The sequence below is a fragment of the Arabidopsis lyrata genome (assembly GCF_000004255.2).
Source record: "Arabidopsis lyrata subsp. lyrata unplaced genomic scaffold ARALYscaffold_3, whole genome shotgun sequence".
Lineage (NCBI taxonomy): Eukaryota > Viridiplantae > Streptophyta > Magnoliopsida > Brassicales > Brassicaceae > Arabidopsis > Arabidopsis lyrata.
The window spans coordinates 2,472,688-2,497,708 of NW_003302553.1; the positions used below are offsets into that span (position 1 = coordinate 2,472,688).

Below are 25,021 nucleotides of genomic sequence, written 5' to 3' on the forward strand. Positions count from 1 at the left end.
GGGAGGAAAAGATAGGAGAGACGGCAGGCAGCTGCATGCTGCAGGTCACTCTAGAGCATCCCGAGTTTAATGTTAACTTCCGTTTCATGGACATATAGACAGAGGTCAAAGAACGGGCTCTATCTGGCGTGATACGATAGTTCTCGGGGGGAAATAGACCGTTTTTCCTGTAATTCCATATGTAATTGAAAGTAAATTTTCACCATAATTTGAAATGTCGATAGTGAACCCTCTCTAACTTCAATAAATTTCTTATAAATGAGAATTAAGAAAACAATAAAATTTCGAAAGTTTTTTGCAAATATTAATATTGTTTCATTATAAATCTTCATTCTAATTTCTAAGTCATACAATAGCCAAAAGTGTGGTTAAAAAACCTCGAATTTATACATGTGTTTAACAAATGTAAAACGGAAACATCGAATTTTAAAACTTTGAAAAATTATTTGGGGAAAAATAATTAATTTTCATTTCAAATAGGTGTTGGAGCTCCAAAAATTGGAAGAAGCACGAGGCTCAAGCGACACCGTTTTGGATTATAGAAACAGCGTCGAAGGAGACAGCGGCGAAACCGCAGACGCAGTGTCTAATTCCTCCGCGATCGCGTTTCACAGACCAACATCACCCGCGCCGGAGCAGAAGCTCACACTCTTCGCTCTCCGCCTCGCAATCATAGAGAAAATCGCCACTAATCTCGGAACCCTAGGTTTCATTTGGGCCACGGTGGTTCTTCTCGGCGGATTCGCGATCACACTCGAAAAATCCGATTTTTGGTTCATCACCATCATTCTCCTCATCGAAGGCACTCGAATCTTCAGCAGAAGCCACGAGCTCGAGTGGCAGCACCATGCCACGTGGACTGTATCCGGCGTCGGAATCAGTAGCTTCCGCGTGATCCAATCAAGCTCAATTTCACTTCTCAGAAATCTTAAACGAATCAGGTTACGATACTCTCTTCTCTCTTGCTTAATCGAATTGGAATCGATTCAATTTAGGGTTAACATTTGAGTTTCTCTGCAGCGAAGGGATCTTTAAGCCGATCCTCGATAATGGATTGAGAGAAGCGACGACGAGAATCGGACGACAAGAGACCTTTGATCGTCAAACAACTCTGACATGGAAGAACTCAGAAGTTCCTCTTCTTCCATATGCGAGATGGCTTTACATCTCCAGCTACGTGAGCCGGCTTCTCTACTGGCTCCAGCTTTTGTCAGCGAGTGCTTGTGTGGCTCTGTCTTCTTACAAGCTCGTAATGCACAACTACGGAGATGTTCAAGATGGAGACTTGGACAAAAGGAACAGACAAGCCGCTCTCAGCATCTTCTACTCGCTTGCGCTTGCCGAGGCGTTGTTGTTTCTTGCGGAGAAAGCTTACTGGGAGTGGGAGGTCAGTGTGTGTAATTTGCTTGAGAATGTGACTAGAGAGTGTGGGTTTGGAGTTAGTGGAATGGTCTCTATCAAGAGATTCTTCTATGATGCTTACTCGAAGTCTGTCAATGGGAGTATCTTTGATGGTGTGAAGATGGATATGGTGAGCTTTGCTATGGATCTCTTGGGCTCAAACTGCTCCGATGAACAGCTCATCGGAGTGAGGATTCTCAGGCAGTTTGCTGTAAATGAGCGGTTCGCAGAGGATACACTTGAGAAGATCGGAATCAACTTACCTGTCATTGAAAGGTTTGTTCTTTACAAAGTTACGATGCTAGATTTGTAGAGAACTTAATCATATTGAGATTGCAGAAACAGAAACAAAGCTGATCTTATTCTTTCTATAAATGTGCTGTGGTACATATATCTAATCCTTTTTCATAAAATATCGATTTGTTTTTTGTTCTTGTCCAGGTTGGTGGAGATGTTGAACTGGAAAGATCTGCAAGAAGAAGAGATTAGAAGATCAGCGGCTGAGATACTCTCAAAACTCGCTGGCAAAAAGCAGAACTCTCTCAGAGTTGCCGGAATCTCTGGTGCGATGGAGTCGATTTCATCACTGTTACAGAACACAAGATCTTTAGGGGAAGCTCCTGACGAGATTGGAGAGAAGAAAATCTTCCACGACCATCATCTACACTACGATTTCTGGAGGTTCAACAATTTGGGCCTCTTGATTCTAAAGAAATTATCCAGAGATCATGACAACTGTGGGAAAATCGGCAACACGAGAGGGCTTCTCCCTAAGATCATTGACTTTACACACACAGACGCAACACTCTTGAAGGATGAGAACGCAGATATGGTTCTGTCACAAGTCCTGACAGTGAAACGGTCGCTGCAGCTAGTGAAAATGTTAGTAAGCACAAGCGGCAACACCGGGAAATGTCTCAGGAGGGAGATCTCAGAAATTGTCTTCACAGTCAGTAACTTGAGAGACGTATTGCGCCATGGAGTGAGATACCCAAAATTGCAGAAACTCGGGATCGAGATTCTGAGCTTCCTCGCGCTTGAGACTGATGCGCGGGAGAGAATTGGCGTTACCTGGAGGTGTCTTGAAAGAGCTGTTCACCATCTTCTTGAAAAGAAAAACCACATGGAGATGAGAGTGAAAACCGGGTCAGAATCGCTGCAGGTGAAGCTATAGGGATGCTTGCTTTGGAGAGCAGAAGCAACTGCATCCAAATTCTAAAGCTCGGAGTCTTTGGAAGACTCGTGGATGCACTTGAAGTTCCTTTGATCCGTGTCAATGCAGCGAGAGTGTTGAGAAACTTGTGCATATATTCTGGACATGAAAGCTTTCTCGACCTGAGATTCATTAAAACAGCAGCGCCTACGGTGAGTATGTCTGTCTGTCGGTACAAATATGCCCTGAACCCTCCCAAAAGATTAAAACTTCTTCTGTTTTCTTGCAGGTGTTGAAGTCAATAACATCAGGTGACAACAAATTACTGGAGGTGATGCTAGGATTAGCAGCACAAGTGTTTAAATTCATGAGTTCAGAAGAAGCAAATATTGTTCTGACGGATTCAGGGATCAAAAAGCTAGAACTTGCGAACACACTGGTATCGATTCTGAAAAAGCATGACAAGCCAGCAATCAAGGTTCCAAGAATCAGGAGGTTTGTGATAGAGCTTGCGATATGGATGATGGAAGATGATGTGGAGAACGTTGGGATGTTCAAAGATTTGGGTATGGAGAAAGAGCTCGTGAAGGTTCTGGAAACAACGGCTGAGCTTGAGAACTTCGATGTTTTCTCTGGCACGGTTGGAGTGAGCCGACAGAGCAGAACGGTTCATTGGTTAGCTGAACTGGCTTTAAAAATGCTTGAGGATGAACAATCATAAGTTTTCATCTTCCTCTTGAGAAACTTAGAGCTCTCTGCTTCAAAGTTTTAACTAATACCTAATTATTTTGTAAGAAAAGTGTGCTAATCATGAAATATATCGTTTAATTTTACAATCATTTAAAAAGTTTCTCAAAGTTCAAATTAGAGATAGATCTCAAATTCCATCCGTATATACATATACCTTGTAAAGAAAGATACACTTCTCTCGTAATAGTGCTCTTCGTTAAAAACCATTGTTCAATGTTCTCGCAATTGTGCAATTTCTCAGATTCAAACAGAGTTTATAATCCTAACAATGCCGAAAACTACTAGAGGGATGAAGTGATACAAGAGAAGTCATGTCCACAGAAGACAAGTTAATTAAACATACGAATAGTTCAGCATCAATCAGATGATTTAAGGACAATGTTTCTTATAACCTCAAGAAGAGTCATTCTCACTCGCATCACTTATCTCTTCCACTGGCATGGGTGTTACGTCAACAACGCTATCACCAGAATCATTGTCACCTTCTGTATCATCAGAGTTCTCTTCCACTGGCATGGGTGTTACGTCAACAAGGCTACCAAGAGAATCGTTGTCACTTTCTGTCTCATCAGAGATCTCTTCAACTTGAATGACTGCTCGTGTCTCTTTGCATTCTCCGCGACCATAGATACTAACTTCATAACTTTTGTGCCCATCAAACACAAACGTCAAGAACTCTCCATCTTTTAGATCGTTATCCGCCACAAAATTTCCCCAGCCTTGTTCAAAATACACTTGCTCTCGCTTGCTCATCATTGCTACTTTCCAAAATCTTCCACCAGTTCCCGTGAGAATCGCTGTTTTGGGCAACCAACGCGGTAAATGTTCGTAGTAAACCCTTGGTATCAGCTTCTCAACACAAAAAAATGTAACACAAGTTAAAACTGTAGAAATGAATGAGAAGGAAAACAACATAAACGAGAGGCTTTTTCTGCAGCTATGGGCAAATTTTTCCATCTAGGGATTTGTATATGATTCTTGTTTAAAGCAAAACCTCTGTTTTTAATTTGAATCTTACACATTGGAGAAAACTTGAGAAATTCAACTCTATAGTACCTAAGTTGGTGAAAAACTTGAAATCTTTAAACATTTAAAAGAGAGGTAAAACATACGAGTGTTGTTGTTTCAGAGGTAAATTACTCACACCAAGACTTAACATATAAAGCCAATAGATTTTTCCTAGAAACCAACTCAGCCACTTAACCTAATTTTTTCAGAGACAAACTAAAAATCAAGAGAAAAGTCTTACCAAAGAGTTGGAACTGACATTGGAAAGAAAGACAGTGTAGAAACGAGGAAGTACATCACCGGAAGCCATGGAAGTTGCAGGAACCCTGTGTGTGTGTATGAGGAAAGAGATAGAGCAGACGAATTATGTAAAGTATGAAAGGTATAATTTTTAAGAGAAACTGAGAAAAAAGAGAAGAAATTATTACCAAGAAGTTGAGCTAATCTAGACGAAAAGTGTCAATAAGAAGAAAGAACAAGTCCAGAGACTGAATCAGGATTTGGATCACCGGAGAAAATTAACTTGAGTGAGAGAGTGAGTGAGACATAGAGAGTATAGAGAGGTGAGGTGGTGTTGGACTGTTGGGTTAATTCATCTTTACTTTATTTACCATTTGACCCCAATTAATTTTCAAAACAACCCCATAAGTTTTACTATATTACAGTCAATGATAGCAGTAAATGAAAGGATGACTCAATGACACCAAAGTGGAAAAACCATCTCCTCTTCTGTACTTCAAATCTCTCTGCACTCTTTTGTCCAATCTTTTCTTTAACTTTTTTTGGGGGGGGGGGGGGGGGGGGAATATTCAACTTTTGTTTTTTTTGTTTAAGGGTTTTCATAAATAAAAGGAAAAATCATTGCTAGCTACACGAACTATACGCCAACACATCACCACACATGCAGACTATTTTAATATCTTGCTAACTATACGAACTACTAGTATTACATACGGACACCCCTGAACTATCATCGGTTATGTGTGCAACACCATAACTATCATTTTCAGATAATATAAATGTCTTGTTAACTACACGAAGTATTTCTTTTTTTTGTCAACTACACGATGTATTTTCTATCAATTTTTTTTTTAAAAGTAATTAAAAAATAAAAAAAATAACTAAAAAGTAAATATTACGCTATTATAAATTTTATATATATATATATTATAACTTTTAATGCATTATAATTTTAAGTTAAATTAATTTAACTAATTTAATATTTATTATATTAAATTGTTAAAATTTTTATAAATGTATTGTTAACTACACGAAATATTTCCATCATTTTTTAAAAACTAAATTACAAAATGAAAAAATAACTAAAAGTAAATAATACACTATTGTTAATTATATATATGCATTATAACTTTTAAAGTTTAAATTCTACATATTGTGGATGTAGGATTCACACTCGGTTATCTTTAAGTATTTTTGTGGAGAAAAACTCTTGTAAAATCAGGAAATGAATATGAGAATTTGAAAGGGAAATCAACCAAGAAAAGAAATGAAGAAAAATTGATAAAGACGAAGTACAAAATGCCTTGCGAAAGATAGTAAAGAGAGAAAAATATATTGTATTGCTCAGAAGTAATGAATAGTCAGTCGCCTCTCCCCTCAAACACATGCGTTTGAGGTTGTTTTTATAGAGAAAAACATGATTAATGCGGTCATTTACTGCTCATAATCGCATTGATCCGCATTAATCATATAAGTTACATTTTGACCGAAACGACTTGAATTTGAACTATCTTGGACTTCGCGCGGATCTTCCGAACTCTTTCTTGTTGACTCCGAACTCCCGCGTCTTGACACTGCCGCGAACCTCGAACAATATTCTCCTCGCTTCGGCCTTTCTCTATGCGAACTGTATGTTGAATAAGAGCGAACTCCGTACTGGTAAAGATCGAACTCTTTTAGTAAACCGAATCGAACTCCCGACTGGTCAAGCTTGATTCTCATAATAAAATATATTTAACTCCAAGAGGATTATTATGTAATAATGACGTGGACAGATCCAAGTGGATCCTACCAAAAATGTGTGGGATCCGACCCCAACACATGCAGTATCCCTTATAATTTTAAGTTAAATTAATTAACTATTTTTTAATGCACACATATATTTTATATGAAATTAATTTAACTAAATTTTTAAAAGTGTCACTTAATTAAATTATAATTTACATTGATATATGTGTGCATTATAATTTAAATTGATATATTATATAGTTTTATTTAACTTATTAGTTTTAAAAAAAAAATTGATGAAAATACTTCGTGTAGTTGACAAAAAAAGAAAATACTTCGTGTAGTTAACAAGACATTTATATTATTTGGAAATAATGGTTATGGTGTTGCACACATAACCGATGATAGTTCAGAGATGTCCGTATGTAATACCAATAGTTTGTGTAGTTAGCGAAACATTAAAATAGTCTGTATGTGTGGTGATGTGTTGGCGTATAATTCGTGTAGTTAGCAATGATTTTTCCTAAATAAAAACAGTATTATAAAGGAGAGAAAGCCAGCTTAATTATAAGCTTGAGGGAATATTCAAGTTTGTAGTTAATGAAAGTCTTATTCATGGAAGTATCATTTTTATGTAGTTTAAAGTTTTTGTAGGATTTCTGGTTTTTAAAAGGCTTATCTATAAGCCATTTAATTAATAATCAGAGTTAAACATTCTCCACGTAAAGAGCTTATTTACTTTTTATTTTATTTTTATATATACATACGGTATAACGAGATCATGGTGCAGGATCCAAAAATCCAAAATTTGTTTACAAATTATAATATCTTCAATTATTTTTTATATAAAAAAATAAATAAACAAACAAATCACAACAAACTTTTAAATCTTTTACGTGATTTGAGATTTTGGGAAATGAAATGATAATATTATGCGTATCAGATCGATCCAAAACCAATTTGACATGTAAACTAAATCATGAAAATATAGAATTTCAGAAAAAATTGTGGATTCCTCCTATATTAATCAATACTGCTTGTTCGATACAAAGCCTATACTCTCAAAAAAAAAAAAAAAAAAAAAAACCTAAGCTCTTGAAGATCGATCATTCAACAACAACACGATGGTTATGGTTAGAGTTAGAGATCATCGATTTCTTAATCTCAAGCTGTCTCCTATACAAGCTCCTACTACTATCCCCCCTTGCCGCCTCCCCATCGTAGCCGCTACAAAAGCCTCTGCAACAGTTTCTTCCTGCGCAAGCAACAGTTTTTCTGTAGCTAATTTGGACAGAATCAATGTTCTAGGCAGTGGAAACGGAGGAACCGTATTCAAAGTTAAAGACAAGACAACCTCAGAGATCTATGCGTTGAAGAAAGTAAAAGAAAACATGGATTCTACTTCCCCCTGCCGCGAGATCGAAATCCTTCGCGTAGTCAACTCTCCTTACGTCGTAAAGTGTCACGACATCTTCCAGAATCCTTCCGGAGAAGTATCTATTCTAATGGAATACATGGATCTTGGTACGCTCGAGTCTCTAAGCGGTGTTTCAGAGAACCAACTAGCTTTGATGGCTCGTCAGGTTTTGGAAGGGTTAAACTACTTGCACGAGCACAAGATCGTACATAGAGATATTAAGCCAGCGAACCTGCTACGTAGCTCGAAAGAAGAAGTCAAAATCACTGACTTTGGAGTGAGCAAGATCGTGGTCAAGTCTTTCAACAAGTGCAACTCGTTCGTCGGCACGTACGCCTACATGAGTCCTGAGAGACTCGATAGTGAAGCTGATGGTGTTACAGAAGAAGACAAATCAAACGTTTACGCCGGAGATATATGGAGTTTTGGGCTTACGATGCTCGAGATCTTGGTGGGTTACTACCCGATGCTTCCTCAAGGACAGAAACCAGACCAGGCCGCGATAATATGCGCCGTGTGCTTTGGAGAACCACCGAAAGCCCCTGAAGAATGCTCTATCGAGTTGAAGAGTTTCATCGACTGCTGTTTACGCAAGAAAGCGAGCGAGAGATGGACAGCTTCACAGCTTCTCAACCACCCTTTTCTTCTCCACCAAGATTAGGGTTAGGGCTATCTCCCAAGATATTGTATTTGGATAATGAAAACATTAGACTCTGAGTGATCCAAAGAGAGATCAAAAGATACACCAGGTTTGACTCAAAGATCTTGGTGTACCACTTGTAAAGGAGATGAAGATGATGACATTAGTGGATTTCCGGGAGTAAAAACTCCCGGCGAGATGTAGGATCTCCACATTGGAGATCTGAACTCGTTAAATTCTTTGTGTCGTTTACGATTTCGCAAGCTAGATCTTGATCATATATGTTACAAACGAAAAATCGAGACAGGAAGAGGGTGAAAGTAAACATGAGAGTGTACAAGATTAATGTAATAATAGAAAATAACTAGTCACAAATTTCCTATATGTTCTATCTAACTCATACCCGTTCAGGTTATGTTCCTTCCACATTAACACATGATGATAATTGATGTTTGTGATCACCTTTGGGAACCATTAGGATCAAGATTCAAATGTTGGAAAAGTAAAATTGCCCTATAACCAGACAAAAATTTGGATTGAATTTTTCAAATCAAATCAGAATAAGTTGATTTTGTATATCTTATTGAAAAATCCAAATCAATGTACATCAGCAAGTTATATCTAATAATTAATTTAAAGAGAAAATTTACAAAAGTTTATTAGCTTGAATTTGTTTTGTATAGGGAGCAAATAACTCAAACTCTTTTATAGTCGTTATCACCCGGTTTGACTATATAACCGTTTAACCGGGAAATTGGGATTGAATTAAGACAACCGAAATTAGACCCGGATCCAGTGTTACCGGGCTAAATTAAGGTGTCGGGTCATAGCAGAGAAGCTGCCAGACGCTAACGATCGAATGGATGCGATCCAGTTGCTGTGGGAAGCGATAATGAAAGCGACGAAGAAAGAAAGACGGAGAGAAGATGACGACGGCGAAGAAGCTTCACCGGAATCACTCGTCCTTCCTCCAGAGATCATTACAGAAATTCTTCTCCGATTACCAGCCAAATCGATCGGGCGATTCAGGTGCGTATCAAAGCTATTTTACTCTCTGTCTTCGGATCCAGGATTCGCGAAGAATCACCTCGATCTGATCCTTCGAAACGACGCCGTAAAATCGCTCCACCGTAAGCTCATCGTGTCTTCACATAATCTATACTCTTTAGATTTCAATTCAATCCGTGACGGAATTAGGGATTTAGCGGCTGTGGAACTCAATTATCCTCTTAAAGACGATCCAAGCATTTTCTCTGAGATGATTAGGAATTACGTGAGAGAGCATCTGTACGATGGTGGATCTGAGGTTGACGACGATGATCGTCGTGTGATGCTTAAGCTGAATGCGAAATCGTATCGAAGAAACTGGGTTGAGATCGTTGGATCTTCCAATGGTTTAGTGTGTATCTCTCCTGGTGAAGGAGCTGTTATCTTGTATAATCCAACCACCGGAGATTCCAAGAGATTACCTGAAACTTTGCGTCCCAAATCTGTAGAATACGGAAGAGATAATTTCCAAACTTATGGATTTGGTTTCGATGATCTCACTGATGATTACAAAGTGGTGAAGCTTGTTGCTACCAGTGACGATATTCTCGATGCTAGTGTCTATTCCTTGAAGGCAGACTCATGGAGACGGATCTGCAATTTGAATTATGAACACAACGATGGCTTCTACACGTCCGGTGTACATTTCAACGGTGCGATTCACTGGGTTTTCGCAGAGATTAGCCACGGCCAAAGAGTGGTCGTAGCATTTGATATTCAAACCGAGGAGTTTCGAGAGATGCCATTGCCTGTTGAAGCTGAAGATTGTCACCATAGGTTTAGCAACTTTGTGGTCGGAAGTCTCAATGGACGTCTCTGTGTGGTCAATAGTTGCTACGAGGTGCACGATGATATATGGGTGATGAGTGAGTACGGTGAAGTTAAATCATGGAGCCGAATTCGGATCAACTTGTTGTATAGGTCGATGAAACCGCTTTGTTCGACTAAGAAGGATGAAGAGGTTCTTCTAGAGCTTGATGGAGACATGGTGTTGTACAACTTTGAAACCAATGCATCGAGTAATCTGGGAATTCGCGGGGTTAAGCTTAGTGACGGATTCGAGGCAAATACATACGTAGAGAGCCTCATATCACCCAACTCTTATGGTATAGTGACCTGAGAAAGTCTGCTTTCTCTAAGAATATAATAAACCGACATTCGGATTAGCAATGTTTTAGTTCAGAAACATATAATCTAGTATTCACACTGTAATACTGCGGAATGGCAAATCGAGTGTAATTGTATTTAAATCAGTACTTGTCTATACATATGTAATGTTGTTTTAAAAATCAGTGGCTTCTATCTGGTTTATAGAGGAGCAAATAACTTATAAACTAAAAAAAAGTAACTCCGGTCTGACTATTTAACCGGGAAATTGGGATTAAAATCTTTTTGAACAACCGAAATAAACCGGGAAACATTTAGGGTTCAGATCACAGTAAAGAGTTGTGTGATTAGATCAGACGCTAACGTTTCATAAAAGCGAGAATGGAGGCGGCGAACAGAGAAAAGCAGAGAGAAAATGACGACGGCGAAGAACGGACCAACGACGAAGCTTCACCCGGATTGCTCTTCCTTCCTCATGAGATCATCACGGAAATTCTTCTTCGATTACCGACCAAATCGATCGGGCAATGCAGGTGCGTGTCGAAGCTGTTATGCTCTTTATCGCCGAGTCCAGGGTTCGTGAAGAGTCACCTCGAACGATCGAACCACCGGAAGATGATCGTGTCTACGTATAATCTATACTCGGTGGATGTGGATTGGATCGGTGACGGATGTGAAGGAAGTAGGGAATCAGTAGCGGCTGTGGAACTCAATTATCCGCTTAAAGACGACCCGAGCATGATGGATCAGATAGGAAGACATTCATATAGAAGAAGCTGGGTCGTGATCGTTGGATCTTCCAACGGTTTAGTGTGTCTCTCTCTTGGTGCTTCATATAAAAAAGTCCCAGTTTTCTTGTTTAACCCAACCACCGGAGATTCCAAGAGATTACCTGAAGCTCCTGTTGATACTCCTGTAGAATCATTTAATTTCCGAAGTTATGGATTTGGCTTCGATGATCATACTCATGATTACAAAGTGGTGAAGCTTGTTGCTACTAGTGTGTCTAATCAACATATTCTCGATGCTAGTGTCTACTCCTTGAAGGCAAACTCATGGAGACGGATCTGCATTTTGAATTATAAAGGCAGCAATGCCTTCCACACTTGCGGTGTGCATTTCAACGGTGCGATTCACTGGGTGCTCACTCGTCATGAGGACCATAGAGTAATCCTAGTCTTTGATCTTACAACCGAGGAGTTTCGAGAGATGCCATTTCCTGATGAAGCTGAGGATTGTTCCCATAAGCGTGGAGAGTTTATGGTCGGATGTCTCAATGGACGTCTGTGTGTTGTCAATCATTGCAACGGGCAGCACGATGATATATGGGTAATGAATGAGTACGGTGAAGCTAAATCATGGAGCAGAATGCGGATGAGCTTGTCGTACTGGGTGATGAGACCACAGTGTTCGACTAAGAACGATGATGAGGTTCTTCTGGACGTTGATGGAGACATGGTGTTGTACAACTTCAAGACTGATGCATCCAGGAGAATGAGTATTCGCGGGTTTAAGGTCGGTGTTGGATTCGAGGCCGATACATACGTCGAGAGCCTCATAGCACCCAGCTCTTATGGCATAGCGAGCCGAGCACGTCTGCTTGCTCTAAATGTCTGCTTTCTCTGAAAGATATAGCCAACACTCCCATTAGCGCATTGTTAACTTCAGAGAGACTATCTAGTATTCTGTCTGATATGATCGAGCTACTGAGTGATGGATGGGCTCAACTTGGCGTAGATGACTAATTGTGTTTAAGCTAAAGCCTTGTTAGGTTTATTATGTAATTAACGAATGGTCAATGAAAAATTTAAGTTTTATTTCCTCTGTAATGTTGTTGAAACAATCATGCTGCAAAAAGTTAAATACTAGAGTGAAGAAAAGAAAGAACTGTCGGATCCCAAATTTTTATGGATTTTTTCTTTGTGATAATGATTTTACATGACATCCTAAGTTTCTACTAGATTCATATGAACTTCCAAAACGTCCTGAATCTTCCAAAAATTCTAAGTTGGTAGGTTCTTCCCTTTCTTAGGATGTTTAGGAAACAAACATGAACAAGACAAGAGAACATACATGTCGGTCATTAAACCCAACTGATTTATCAATGAATACAACTGGCCACACCACATCGACAACCACCACCACCGCCTTTTCTGATGACTTAAGTTAAGGAAAGGGTTAGCAATGAATACAACTGTAACAGAGGAATAGGAACTCTTGAATAAGGCTTCATCTTCTTGTTGTTTTTCAATCTGTAACAGAGGAATAGGAACTCTTGAAGAAAATAAAGAAATCAATTGATGCTTCTCTGATTCACAGCAAACTCATTCTTAAATTTCTGATATAGATAAGAATATGTCGATTTATTTGCTAGAAAATATTCTACCTTTCCCTAGACAAAGGAGATATAGTCTCTAGTCTCTACCAAATGAAGTTGTTCCACTAAATTCAATATACCATATCTGTTACAAGAAACTGGATCAATCATTTATATGATATGAAGCACGAGCGTCATTAACAGCTAAACTATAAAGTGAATCTAATGGCAAAATGATCCAAGAGCTCAGACATAAATGAAACAATGTTATTCATAAAGAAGCAGAAAAGAGGGATAGTTTGCAGCCGATGAGGCAACAACACAACCCAAATGAGAAACTATGATGGACAAGAACAGAAAACAACCTCGCTACCACGCACGCTTTTGAAGATTTTAGATATTTTAGATTAAACTCGAGAAACAAAGAATCAGGACACATGACCTTACTTTGGTTTTCTCATCTCTGCCAACACAGTTTCTTCCCACCCTCTCGCATGATCTCATATGCAAGCTTATACTTCTCCAGAGACGATGTCCCAAACTCTATATACTTTGAAGCTGCTTCCCTCAGGCTCCAGATCATCAAGGCCTTAAGGTCCTGAGAAGTCACGCCTGACTCTACATCGCGTACAAACCCAAACTCTGCGTTCTTGGTCCAGCGATGCAGTATATACCGAGATGGGAGTTCTCGAATGTCTAAGAGATTGAAAACTTTCAAGATATGTCTGCAGAGAAGTCCTTCGTACTCAAACATTTGACAACTGCAGCTTGCATTGAGATTCGATGCACTGAATGTCACGGCGTGCTTCTCGTTCTCATTCCCACATTTCCTCACCAGAAATCTGCTGATGGCTCCCTCCTCATATGTCTTTAAACCGAGGTAATTATAAGACTGAGCAAGCTCGCTCTGGAAAATTCTGAAGATGGTGAGCGTGTACAACCTTCTGCATTGTTCTTCAACGGGTTCTTTCGTCTGCAGAAACGGCTGCAAGTTATAAGAATTGAAATCTTCTTTTCTTTCCTCTTCACGGCGCTGCTCGAGCCCTTGCTCATACCGTGAAATGAACTCCCTAAGAGACGTTAGAGAATTAAGGGAAGTGCTGTAAAACGGATCAAAGGCACCGTTTACAGGTATTCCACCAAAGAAACTGGCTCTTAGAAATGCCGGTACCCAATTCTCGCGCTTTTCATATATTTCTCTAAGCCACATGTTATCCCTAAGGCCGTATTTGTTTACAAGAGCACTCCACATGGTGTCAAACTCGACCGTTGTCTGCGACTGGTATAAACATTTCTCGTACTCATACTTGAATTCATTCGGGAACGACCTGAGATTTTCTCGTTCTTTGGACCTTATTTGCCACGCTGAGAACCGGTGATGAGTCCCAGGAAAGACTTGAGCCACAGCTTGTTGGATAGGCAAGTCTTGATCAGCTACAATAGATCTCGGACGACGGCCTGACATGGCACGAAGCCATGTCTGAAACAACCATGAGAAAGCCTCTTTAGATTCATCAGCAACTAAGGCACCCCCGAGAAGCACGGGTTGCCTATGATGATTAAAACCGATAAATGTTGCAAACGGAACAGAGTATTCTCCTTTTCTATATGAAGTATCAAAGACAACAGCATCACCAAACTGACTGCAGGCGAATCTTGACCGACTATCTGCCCAGAAAATGCTCATGCAGCTTCCATTACTATCAAGCTCGATGGCGTAAAAGAATCCCATGTCTTCTGCCTGTTTTGACTGAAAATAGTCGAGAAGCACTGGATACCATTCCTTACCTATGGTGTTTTCTCTGGTTTTACTGATGTGATTGCTGAAGTCGTTTAGTTCAATAAGATCCACAGAGTCCAACCCTCCTGTCACATCCTCTGTTATCTTTTTCATACCAGCATTCTTCTTTCCCGGTTCAAGGTCATGATTATGATCTTTATTGAGACGATCGACTATCCAACCTCCAGAATCTTGTCTTTTGATCCTCATGTAAGCTCCACAGCCCATTCTAGAAGGATGCTGAAACCCCTCTTTCGAACAAACAAATCTTCTGGAGGTGATCGATCCGTCAACCTTTGATCGAAACAGCTGACCTATCCGAACTCTAAAACCTACAACTTCTGCATACGCTTGATAAAACTGGCACGCTTCATTAGCTGAGCTGAACTCCAACCCTGCATACGGTTCAGTAGCCTTGGGCTGTGTTTGCCCATCACTCTCTTCAGCTCCTTTGAAGCGCTTAAAAGAGATCACACCAGAAGGGCATGACCTTCCTTTATCAGCCTCGTCAACAACTTTCATCTTGGGTCTATGTGGAACCGATGTGCCTAGCTTCGTGGGAGCCGGTGCTCTCTGTTGTACTGAAGGACGAGGAGTAGTCTCCTCTATATGACCTCCAAGCTCATGGTTGTGCTCTTTCTGAATCTGGTCAAGAACCCACTTCCCAGTATCTCGTCTCTGAACTCGGATAAACGCAGGACACCCGGTTCTTGAATTAAGCTGAAAACCTTCCTTTGAGCAAACAAACCTCCTAGATGAAACGGTACCATCGGTCCTGGATCTATACAACTGACCCGTCCTAACCTTAAAACCCGTCCGCGTAGCATAAGAGTTGTAGAAGTCCCTTGCTTCCTCTGGAGTATCAAACTCTAGTCCAACATAAGGTTCAACACCAGAATCTCCTTCGTCTTCAGCAATGCCATTGTTATTGATAATCCCAACCATTCCTAATGGATAAGCTTTGACAACCATGTTGTTCCCACAGTTTAAACTGGTAGGCTCAGTATCTGCACTGCATCAAAACCAAAAGTATACGACAGTTATCTACTATTCAACCAATGTCAATGATGCTAAACATTCTTCTAGGGAACAATTATGACATGTGTGTAACAACAGAGAGTACTATTGAAAATTCTGAAATGAGAAGAAATAAAATGTTGGACACAGAAACAGTAAATGCAAAACCAATACATATTGCTACTGAAAGATTATGTATCTCACACCTAAGCTTAGATCTCTAATTAGCCTCACATTCTTTCTTCTTTTATGTAACCATAAAATGCAAAAATGGAAAGCTCCTAAAGAAGAAACAATGAGAAGAGAGAATCTGAAAACTAGTGAAGTGTGCAGGTTAATCAAAACCCACATCTAAATTCAATTGAAGCTATTAAAAAAACAGAAGAAGAAATGAAAAAATTTGAGGAGAAACAAAGAAAAAAAAACTAATCGAGACACAAATCAGGAATGGATTGTCCTCCGAAGATTACCTCTCAATGTCCATAGAAGCGACCGAATCAGGAAAGCAAACGCAAAACCCGACGGAGATTGCGAGACAGCTCGGAGGCTTCAAGTTTATGTGCCGATTAGACTTCACTTATGATTCTCAATTCTTGACTCGTCACCATTCTCCTTGTAGACGTGATTGCAGCAAAGAAAATACACAATTTAGGGCTTCAAACGAAGAAGAAGATAGACAGAGATACACAGAGAGAGGGAGACAATGAGAAGAAGCAAAGCAAAAAGGCTCCTTTTTCTATTAATCCGTCAATTGACCAAATTTAAGATTTTGATGTAATAAACTAATTTCATTACCTTACAAAAGACTGTTTTTTTTTTTTTTTTATTAACTTTCCAAAGGACATACATGGTCTCAACAACTCAATTTTAAAAAAAAAAGTCACATTTTTTCCTTATAAATTTTACAGATTTTTAAAAAAGGAAACACATTTATTCTTCACCGGAAGATACAAATCGAATCGGAGGAGATCAGAATCTAGGGTTCCTCTATATGTCAATCAATCTTCTTAGGTTCGTTGCTCGAACGAGAGGAAATTGGTCGGCGGTGGAAGCTTGTCGTCGGGAATTCCACTAAACCTAACTGAATTTTTTTTTGTTCATTATACCGCAGTGGACCAACTAAACCGGCCAGAGCAGAGAGAGAAGAGCCATCATTGTTGTTGTTGCAGAGCGAGCTCGAATCTTTCCCAATGGTTCCTCGTGCTCGTCGGAGAATCCTGCAGAATTGTCATGTCTCTCTCGCCTTAATTCTAGTAAATGTTCTTGTCTTCTTGTTTTTCTGGATTGATGTAGACTGACTTCAGACAGCCACTCTCTGTAACCGGAAATCGAAACAGTGTCGCTAGTTTCTGTGTCGGAACGTTTTTGTTTGTGATAAAAAGTTTTGCGATTTTGATGATTTCTAAAGAATCTAGATTCGATTCTGTGTTTATTGTAGCGTATCAGAAAATACTAGAGATTTGAATTAAGAAGAAAAAGAATGAATTTAATCCTCCATTTTTTTTTGTACCTATGTATATTACACGCGGAATATTCTAAAGGTTTGAATCAAAGAGAGGGGAAAAAAACGAAGAAAGGAGAAAAAAAATGATGATGATAACACCATCTATCTCTTGTGATGAAACACACTCTGAGCTCAAATGCACAACAATGTGTTAACATTACACTTTTTCACTTTGTAATGAACATTTTTGGCTCTCTTTGATCTCTAAATAACCCCTGCTTTGTTTGTATCTTCTCCTCTCCTAGTAACGAGTAATGTGTTTAATGTTTGTTTTTTTTTTGCCTCTACTCTTCTAATGAATGTCTTGATGAACGGTACAGATCATACGGAGCCCATAGATGATCAACGATACAAGGCTTCCTTGAATCTAGTCTCAACCATGGCTTCCCTTTTCCGCTCCAATGAAGTAGACTTATCGGTCCCGGATGCAACGTTCTACATCTTCCTTCGAAATTATCCCCTCCGAGGCCGTGCTGGTTCCACCTATGATTAACCGCTTTTATATCACCGGCGAATATCAGCAGAAACGGAGGCAATGATCCCAAATGGTATATCCTCTTCTGCTTCTGAATTGTCATCCATTCTTCTACCTTCTGTGTATACATTCCTTTCCTCCATTTGTTTACATCCACAACCATCACCCCTGTGTTGAAATAACACGGGCGTTTTCCTTCAAGAACTTTCACCAATACCGGGTCTGACCAGAAAGTTTTTGTGAAATAATGGGTGAAGTTTGCGTGGCAGTACTCGGGAGCAGCCACCACTTTACCTTCCATCTCGACATGCCACAGCTTCTCTATGTCATCTACCACAACGAGGTCCGAATCTAAGTAGATGATCCTGTCAACGCTACTAGGAATGATATCCGCGAGGTAGATTCTCGCGTAGTTAAGAGGCTGGTCGAGGGCTTGCCTGATGGATTTCGATATTTTACTGCGGACGAGGTTTGGATCAAACTGATAAATCTTGAAGTTAAGGTAAGGAAAGGTTGATTTGATGCTGGTGAAGAGGTCGTTTTCGAAATGAGGAAGGGAGAGGAAATGAAAAGAGAGGTTTTCAGGGCAAGTGGAATGTTGAAGGAGAGACAAAACGGCAGCCATTGTGCCACGGAGGTAGTTTGTGTCGAGGGTCATGGCGATATGAATCTGATCAGCCTCACGGGTTCCGCATTGATCACCGTTTCGAAAAGCCGGGGCTTCTCTGAAAACAGGAAGAGTTGGAGCAGAAGGCTTATGAAGAATGACTCCAACACGAACCGCCATAGTGGTGGGTGTGACCAAGAGGAGGATAAAGGACAGGAGGCCTAGGAGTTGTGTATAGGAGAGGCTCCTTGAGGCCATCCTGAACCTAATTCTCAGGTAAACTCTTTTATTATTTTTTTCACTTTTTTTTTTTAATTTTTTTTAAAAAAAAGGTTTATCATTACAAATTAAAAAGATTGAATAGTTAATAGAGCCATTGTTAGGGAAAGGCTAGAATAAAGGATTTGGGGAGAGGCTTGTTTTATTAGCAGTCGAAATGTGGGGAAGAGATTGAACTTCGGACTGTTTCTCACACAAATCTTTGTCTCCAAAAAAAAATCCTTTTCCTCTGAAATAGGAACAAGACAAGTCTGTTGTCCAATGAAACCGGAGTGAATTTTTAGATTTTGTTTCTTCTTCTTTAGATTCTTAGAAACTGGTTTATGTTTTTTTTTGGAAACAAAAAATATTGCTTATTTTTAGGACAAAATTGGTCTGATCAATTTGCTTTGCTGTCATTTCTTTTTACTTGATTGCGTCGGCGAGTTTTTTTTTTTTTTTTTTTAAGTACCAAAATTAGAATACTGTAACAAACTCTCCTTTTTTTTTTTTTTTTTTTAAACCAAAATAACATTAATAAAAAACTCAAACTCCACCGATGGAGGAGAGAATACAAGATAATAGGCTAGCATTTGCTAAAGTCTCAGTTCCATAGTTTTCAGACCTTGGAACAAAATGAACAAACATAGACAAAAACATAGAACGAAAGAGATCGAAATCCGCTAATATGCCATCTAGTTCGTTTGCATGGCCACCGGTATTGGAAAGAAGAACAAGCTCCCGACAATCCGAAATACAAGCCAGCCTTGATACACCCAATGCTAAAGCCGCCATGAAAGCCGCCTTGAGAGCAAGTGCTTCCGCTACGAGAACAGAGAGCACAAAGGGTCTTGAAAAAGATCCATGGTGGATCTTTCCGTTGAGTGGGTCCTTGAAACACCAGCCCAACCCGCAGAAGATCTTGGATTGAATCCATGCTGCCTCCGAGAAGCTCAAGAACACTTCCATCTTCTGAGGTGGTGGCTGGATTAGTTGGGACTTTATGACACAGATGTTCTCTTCCGTGAAGCCTAGTCCTGCACACAAACCATCCACAACAGAAAGGACGCCAACGCTCTCTCTCGAACCTGCACTTTTCAAATCAAAACCAAAACCAGAAATAATAATTTCCAAAGGCTGTCTAACAAAGTGCCATCCCTTAGGAGACCTTACAACCATTCTAACAAGGTTTTGATCATATTTGAACACATCCTCATAATGAGGTACTTGAAACTGATAAATCCTCATACTGAGGTAATTGGGAACTAACAGAAGGCTGTTACTAGGCCTATGTAACCCATAGCAAAGGGTCACAGATACCAAACCTTCCGACGTCATGTAGATGGAAAGGAGAGCCCATGAGGGTCGGGGCTGCCCGTTGGGGAGAGAGCCGGTCTGAATCCATGTGCACACGCAGTTCATGACGAATCCAACCCACGAGATGCCTACAGCAGTCGGAGCACACGGGAAGGCAACATACCTGTCACATAAGGACACGCAAGGCTGAACCAAACCAAACCAATCCCAGGAGTTCACGGCGAAAGCGAGGAATCTGATGACGACAACAAGACTTCCAGGGGGGACAGAGGGAAGAATAGCGGTGGGGACAATCGATGGAGTTTGGACTCCGCTGCACAGAGCAGTAAACGACTGCAAGTCCCCGCCAAGACAGTCACTGGCAGAGACTTTAATGGCTGCTTGGAGTAGCGCAAAAAAAGCGGCCACCGGAGATACACACAGAGAAGAAAGATCTAACGATGGAGACGGAATAGGAGCAATGAACAAGGACGAGATGGCGGCCAGTGGTGGCTGAGCATAAGAGACACCGTACAAGACGCGAAATCGGAGATCTAGTGGATCTGGCGGTTCTGGCGGAGTCGACGGAGATGGACGCTCCGTTGGAGGTGCCGTAGGAGGCCTCAGATCGAGGAAAGAAACCGAAAGCTTCGGGAAAGGACGAGAGTGGCTCGAAAAAGACAGAGGAAAAGGAGTCATCTCAGGGAGTAGGCTCGCCGGAAGGAGGCTCACCCGAGAGATCTCACCTTCTATGCAACACCGATCAGAGAACTAAGCTGCCGGAGGAGCAACGACGATGGAAGAAACTCATCTCCTCCAAGGCTAGCGACTACCTTGGTAATCGTGTCTGGGAGAAAGTTTTAGGGCGTGAATTTCGTCGTATTATTAACAAACTCTCCTAAAATGTATTAATAATGCATGCTTTTTCATGTAGTAAAAAAAACAAATATTCTTATGTGAGTCTATCTCTAAATACAAGCTAAATGTTTCACATCTCTCTGTGTGGATACCAAATTTATTTTGGCATTTGAAGAAACTTTGACATAAATTGTCTTTTTAAGATGTTTTATATAGGAAAACAAAATATAGTTAGGTGGTTAATTATACGTCCAGAGAGTTGAATGTTGCATGGATCGGATTTTCAACATCCTAGTTGTACATCTAGTGTCTCTACAGATATCCATAATTTACTAGAAGCTTCGTTAATGTTAAACGGAAGAAGAAAGTGATCATATCCCTGATAACATCATACGATCCATCATATATATATTGGTAGTGGTAAAATCTGTAATTCCAAAAGTTAAGTAAAATAGTAAACTAACTTAAGAAAGTATATGTGTTTCAAGAAAAGAAAAATGTCTTCATGCATGGCTACCAAGACAGTCGCGTGTCAATTGGTCATTCTCATGCCTAATTATATAATTCCCTAATATTTGAAGCAGAGAAGATATCTTGATCGATTACAAAAAGTGCCTCAAATAATTTGAGTTCAAACGTATTCTTTCACCGAATAATAATAGCCATTTGCAGATAAGGACAAAAAGAAATCGAATCGAATCTTTCTGCTAGAAGATTTATTTCTCTAGTTCTTCCATGTAATTGGTCTAACCCCCCTCAATAGTTGATTCATATATACACACGAAAAAAAAGACGGTTTCACTTTCATAAACAGTGGATATATAATACATGGTCTCAACCCTTGTTTTAAAAATCGCTAGGCGCTAGTCGGGCGTTCGACATGGGCCTAGCGATTAATCGGAAAATCGGATTAAAATCGAGGATTAATCGGGGATTAGTTTTAGGGTTATTTTAATATTTTTAAAACATATTAATCTAATATTATTTTCAAAATTGCAGTAAACACATAAAAATGTATTTTTTGAGACAAATTTTTATGATTTTTATTTCAAATTTATGATTTTTATTAAAATTTGAACATAAGTTATTGTAAAACATTACAAACTCTCAATTCAAATGATTGAATAACAAAAATAAAAAGTTTTTTTATACTAGCAATCTAAAAATAATCGGGGTATGTAAGATTAGGCGGGGAATAATCGGATTAGGCGGGAAGTAATCGGATTAGGCGGAGAGTAATCGGGTGACTGATTTCTTTAAGGGATTAGTCATTAATCGAGGCGGATAGGGTGGGCCTAGCGATTAAGCGGGGAGTAATCGGGTGTAGGCGGGGATTTTTAGAACATGGGTCTCAACAGGCCAAGCCCATTAGGTCTTTTCTTTTTACCGAAACAATATTTTTATCGGGTCGAGAAAATGTTATGATACCCGACCCGTTACGGGGAGAAAATAAACGAGAAAAGTCTCGAGAAAAAGAAAAGCATCGATAATCTCAAAAAGTTTTTGGTTTGATTTGGGAATTCGTGCGCGGCTGTGGCAGAGGCCAAACCCACCCGTGTACCATCCGTCGGATCCACCAAACCAAAGTCTCATCTCTCTCTCTCTCTCTCTCTCTCTCTCTCTTCTTCTTCGTTTTCTTCTCGAACAAATTCCTCTGCTTTGGCATTTTAGGGTTTCTCAAATTTTGACGCTTTCTCTTAAAAGGGTTGACGACATAACCCTTTGGGAGAAAAAACAAAGGTTGAGGAAGACCACCAAGGAAAAAAGAAAGAAGAATTCGAACAACAACAACAACAACAACAACAAGATAAAGTTACGAATTTTCCCTCTTTGTAACCTTTGTTTCTCTTCTTCCTCTTCCTCTACTTTTTTCCATAAAGATTCTGCCTTTGGATTTCAATTTCGTCTTCCTTTTTCGATTTTGCCGCGTTTAACATGACATCTGCAAAACCCTACCCTATTGTGGACGCCATTGTTGATTCCCACGAATTTCGTTTTCCTAGAGATTGCTTGTTCTAGCCCGAGCTAGGAGCTCAAGATTTTTGAAGGAAAGTTTCGTTTTTTTTTTCTTTTTTGCGGAATCGAATCTGTTTTCTGCGTTATGGGTTGTGTTCAATGCAAATGCTGTAGCCGATATCCGTCGTCGTCATCAGATGGAGATTCTCGTGGACCTTTAGAAGCCAATGGTATTGTCAAAGGGAAAGATCAGAAACCTCTTGGATCTATTCACGTTCCTTCTCCTAATTTCGACATGGTTTACTCTGTCTTATCTCAACGAGGCTATTATCCTGATTCACCTGATAAAGAGAATCAAGACACTTACTGCATCAAAACCGAGCTTCAAGGTAACCCGAATGTTCATTTCTTCGGTGTGTTTGATGGTCACGGCGTGTTTGGTACGCAGTGTTCGAATTTTGTCAAGGAGAGGGTTGTGGAAATGTTGTCTGAAGACCCAACTCTGCTTGAGGATCCTGAGAAAGCTTACAAGTCTGCTTTTTTGAGGGTGAATGAGGAGTTACACGATAGTGAAATCGATGATTCGATGAGTGGTACTACTGCCATTACGGTTCTTGTTGTTGGGGATAAGATTTATGTTGCCAATGTAGGGGATTCGAGGGCGGTTCTTGCTGTTAAAGACAGGAATCGGATTCTAGCAGAGGATTTGTCTTATGATCAAACGCCTTTTAGGAAAGATGAATGCGAGAGGGTGAAAGCGTGTGGAGCTAGAGTGCTGAGTGTGGATCAAGTGGAAGGATTGAAAGATCCGAATATACAAACATGGGCAAACGAAGAGAGCGAAGGAGGTGATCCGCCGAGACTTTGGGTACAAAACGGGATGTATCCGGGAACCGCATTTACAAGGAGTGTTGGAGATTTTACAGCTGAGAGCATTGGAGTTACTGCAGAACCAGAAGTGTCAATGGTTCATCTTTCGCCTAACCATTTGTTCTTTGTTGTTGCAAGCGATGGGATTTTCGAGTTTCTTCCAAGCCAAGCTGTTGTTGATATGGTAGTAAAATACTCCTTTGAAGATCACAATATGTGTTATGTAGAATCATGTTGTTTTGGGGTTTTAATGTGATTGAAAAATGTTGTTTGCAGGTGGGGAGATACGCTGATCCGCGTGATGGATGCGCTGCAGCTGCAGCGGAATCATACAAACTGTGGTTGGAGCATGAGAATAGGACAGATGATATCACAATTATCATTGTACAGATTAAAAAGCTGTCTAATGAATGATTCACATTCCTATTTGCCCCTTTGTTTGATTCTTCTGTACTGTATGTCACAGATTCCATCTAACTATATAGCAAAGTTAAAAGTAATGCTCTCTCTTTTGTGTATGAGCTTCTTTTACCAAAGATTAAATGACGTGTTTACTACGGTATTTGCTCTTTAAACGTTGCTTGTTGCAGAGAATAAGCTCTTGATGACACAAACAAGTTCTTATGTATTTTTTTTTCTTAAATTAAAGAATGAAAACTTTATGAAAAATCCTGCCAACGTTTACAAGAAATCATCAACTATAAGTGCCTTATTCTAAGGAAAACAACAGAAAACAAAAATAATGTTTAGAAAGACATAAGACTCCCTACGTGATTGGGAAATATATGTAGCCTACGGAGAGGTTTGTTTCCAAGTCCATTGCGTCGCCTAAATTCGTTGTCCGCAATTCCTTCATATATGACTCTTCTAAAGCTGTTTCGCTGTGGATCGAAATACAGAGCATGAAACGGATTCTCCAGAGTTGTTGGTGCGTAAACAAACTCACCGGCTTCAGTCACACCCGTTAGTATTAAAAGGGTGTGCGAAATTGGATCATCTAGAGGAAAAGGTAAAGAAAATATTCTAAACGACCACTCATGGCTCTCTGCATCTTCCAAAACCCATAGTGAAATAAAGGCATCCATATTGGTTGAGTAAACAAGAGAAGCTAACTTTCCCTCGTAAGTTAAGAGGTAACCTCGGCAAAGTTTCCATGGAACTTGTATCTTGTTGAACTTTTCAGATCTGACATGGAAGCTTACTATAAAGCTATGAGCACTATCATATTTAAGAAAAGATTCATAATACAGAACCCCGTTGATGCATTGTCCATGAGTGTAAGAGTAATGTTCAAAGCTACCTTTGATGGATCTCCATGATTCTTGAGCTGATCCCAATGTAAGAACCCGAGGATGGTTGCTGTTTTTTGTCCTTGTCTTAGTATCAGGAACAAAAGGCATGCACAGAGTTTTGTATGTACCATCGATCGGGTCGTATCCTATAAATCCTGTCGCATCTCCCCAGGAGCTTTCGGCTTTAGTTAAAGTTGAGAACCACCTCATGGTTGGGTTTTGAAAGCAGTACAAGCCCTGGACTGAATTAGCGAGGGAAAAGAGACAGGTTTTGGTGTCTTCTTTGATAAGATAACTGTC

The 25,021-nt window shown here is 39.8% G+C and overlaps 9 protein-coding genes across 15 annotated transcripts in view; 5 read left to right on the forward strand and 4 right to left on the reverse strand.

The window, feature by feature from the left end:
• LOC9318522 overlaps window positions 1-3,393 on the forward strand; it is a 3,959-nt gene extending 566 nt beyond the window's left edge. Inside the window, 6 exon segments of the mRNA XM_021032686.1 lie at window positions 481-941; window positions 1,021-1,677; window positions 1,843-2,473; window positions 2,475-2,522; window positions 2,524-2,766; window positions 2,844-3,393. Coding sequence (XP_020888345.1) covers window positions 481-941; window positions 1,021-1,677; window positions 1,843-2,473; window positions 2,475-2,522; window positions 2,524-2,766; window positions 2,844-3,275 — 2,472 coding nt within the window. The 3' untranslated portion in view covers window positions 3,276-3,393.
• Window positions 3,394-3,496: 103 nt separating this feature from the next.
• Window positions 3,497-5,038, reverse strand: LOC9318523 (B3 domain-containing protein At3g06220). Its single transcript, XM_021032687.1, has 3 exons — window positions 4,741-5,038; window positions 4,554-4,638; window positions 3,497-4,153 (listed from the first exon to the last, which is right to left on the reverse strand). The coding sequence occupies exons 2-3, from the start codon at window positions 4,620-4,622 to the stop codon at window positions 3,698-3,700; spliced, it is 525 nt and encodes a 174-aa protein (XP_020888346.1). The 5' UTR covers window positions 4,623-4,638; window positions 4,741-5,038; the 3' UTR covers window positions 3,497-3,697.
• A 2,063-nt stretch (window positions 5,039-7,101) lies between these two features.
• Window positions 7,102-9,050, forward strand: LOC9320631 (mitogen-activated protein kinase kinase 8). Its single transcript, XM_002882410.2, has one exon. It carries the CDS (start codon window positions 7,405-7,407, stop codon window positions 8,356-8,358), a length of 954 nt encoding a protein of 317 aa, XP_002882456.2. The 5' UTR covers window positions 7,102-7,404; the 3' UTR covers window positions 8,359-9,050.
• Window positions 9,051-9,149: 99 nt separating this feature from the next.
• LOC9318524 (F-box/kelch-repeat protein At3g06240) lies at window positions 9,150-10,673 on the forward strand. Its single transcript, XM_021033860.1, has one exon. The coding sequence runs from the start codon at window positions 9,197-9,199 to the stop codon at window positions 10,502-10,504; it is 1,308 nt and encodes a 435-aa protein (XP_020889519.1). The 5' UTR covers window positions 9,150-9,196; the 3' UTR covers window positions 10,505-10,673.
• A 105-nt stretch (window positions 10,674-10,778) lies between these two features.
• On the forward strand, window positions 10,779-12,317 carry LOC9318525 (F-box/kelch-repeat protein At3g06240). The gene has a single exon (XM_002882412.2). It carries the CDS (start codon window positions 10,873-10,875, stop codon window positions 12,115-12,117), a length of 1,245 nt encoding a protein of 414 aa, XP_002882458.1. The 5' UTR covers window positions 10,779-10,872; the 3' UTR covers window positions 12,118-12,317.
• Window positions 12,318-12,669: 352 nt separating this feature from the next.
• LOC110230535 (protein FAR1-RELATED SEQUENCE 7) lies at window positions 12,670-16,383 on the reverse strand. Of its 7 annotated transcripts, none has more exons than XR_002333654.1 (4): window positions 16,076-16,377; window positions 13,256-15,600; window positions 12,878-12,953; window positions 12,676-12,743 (listed from the first exon to the last, which is right to left on the reverse strand). XR_002333654.1 is itself a non-coding variant. In XM_021033857.1 (3 exons), the coding sequence occupies exons 1-2, from the start codon at window positions 16,087-16,089 to the stop codon at window positions 13,266-13,268; spliced, it is 2,349 nt and encodes a 782-aa protein (XP_020889516.1). In that variant the 5' UTR covers window positions 16,090-16,377; the 3' UTR covers window positions 12,670-12,743; window positions 13,256-13,265. The 7 variants fall into 7 exon arrangements, 5 of the variants coding, with proteins under 5 accessions (XP_020889516.1, XP_020889515.1, XP_020889518.1 ...); XR_002333655.1 differs by having other exon boundaries at window positions 12,878-12,966; XM_021033857.1 differs by lacking the exon at window positions 12,878-12,953 and having other exon boundaries at window positions 12,670-12,743.
• Window positions 16,384-17,070: 687 nt separating this feature from the next.
• LOC9318526 (probable galacturonosyltransferase-like 4) lies at window positions 17,071-18,922 on the reverse strand. Its single transcript, XM_021033861.1, has one exon. It carries the CDS (start codon window positions 18,447-18,449, stop codon window positions 17,394-17,396), a length of 1,056 nt encoding a protein of 351 aa, XP_020889520.1. The 5' UTR covers window positions 18,450-18,922; the 3' UTR covers window positions 17,071-17,393.
• A 3,052-nt stretch (window positions 18,923-21,974) lies between these two features.
• Window positions 21,975-23,988, forward strand: LOC9320633 (probable protein phosphatase 2C 35). Its single transcript, XM_002882413.2, has 2 exons — window positions 21,975-23,613; window positions 23,706-23,988. The coding sequence occupies exons 1-2, from the start codon at window positions 22,705-22,707 to the stop codon at window positions 23,841-23,843; spliced, it is 1,047 nt and encodes a 348-aa protein (XP_002882459.1). The 5' UTR covers window positions 21,975-22,704; the 3' UTR covers window positions 23,844-23,988.
• A 118-nt stretch (window positions 23,989-24,106) lies between these two features.
• On the reverse strand, window positions 24,107-24,934 carry LOC9318527 (putative F-box protein At1g47790). Its single transcript, XM_021033196.1, has one exon. The coding sequence runs from the start codon at window positions 24,929-24,931 to the stop codon at window positions 24,176-24,178; it is 756 nt and encodes a 251-aa protein (XP_020888855.1). The 5' UTR covers window positions 24,932-24,934; the 3' UTR covers window positions 24,107-24,175.
• Between the last annotated feature and the right edge of the window lie 87 nt (window positions 24,935-25,021).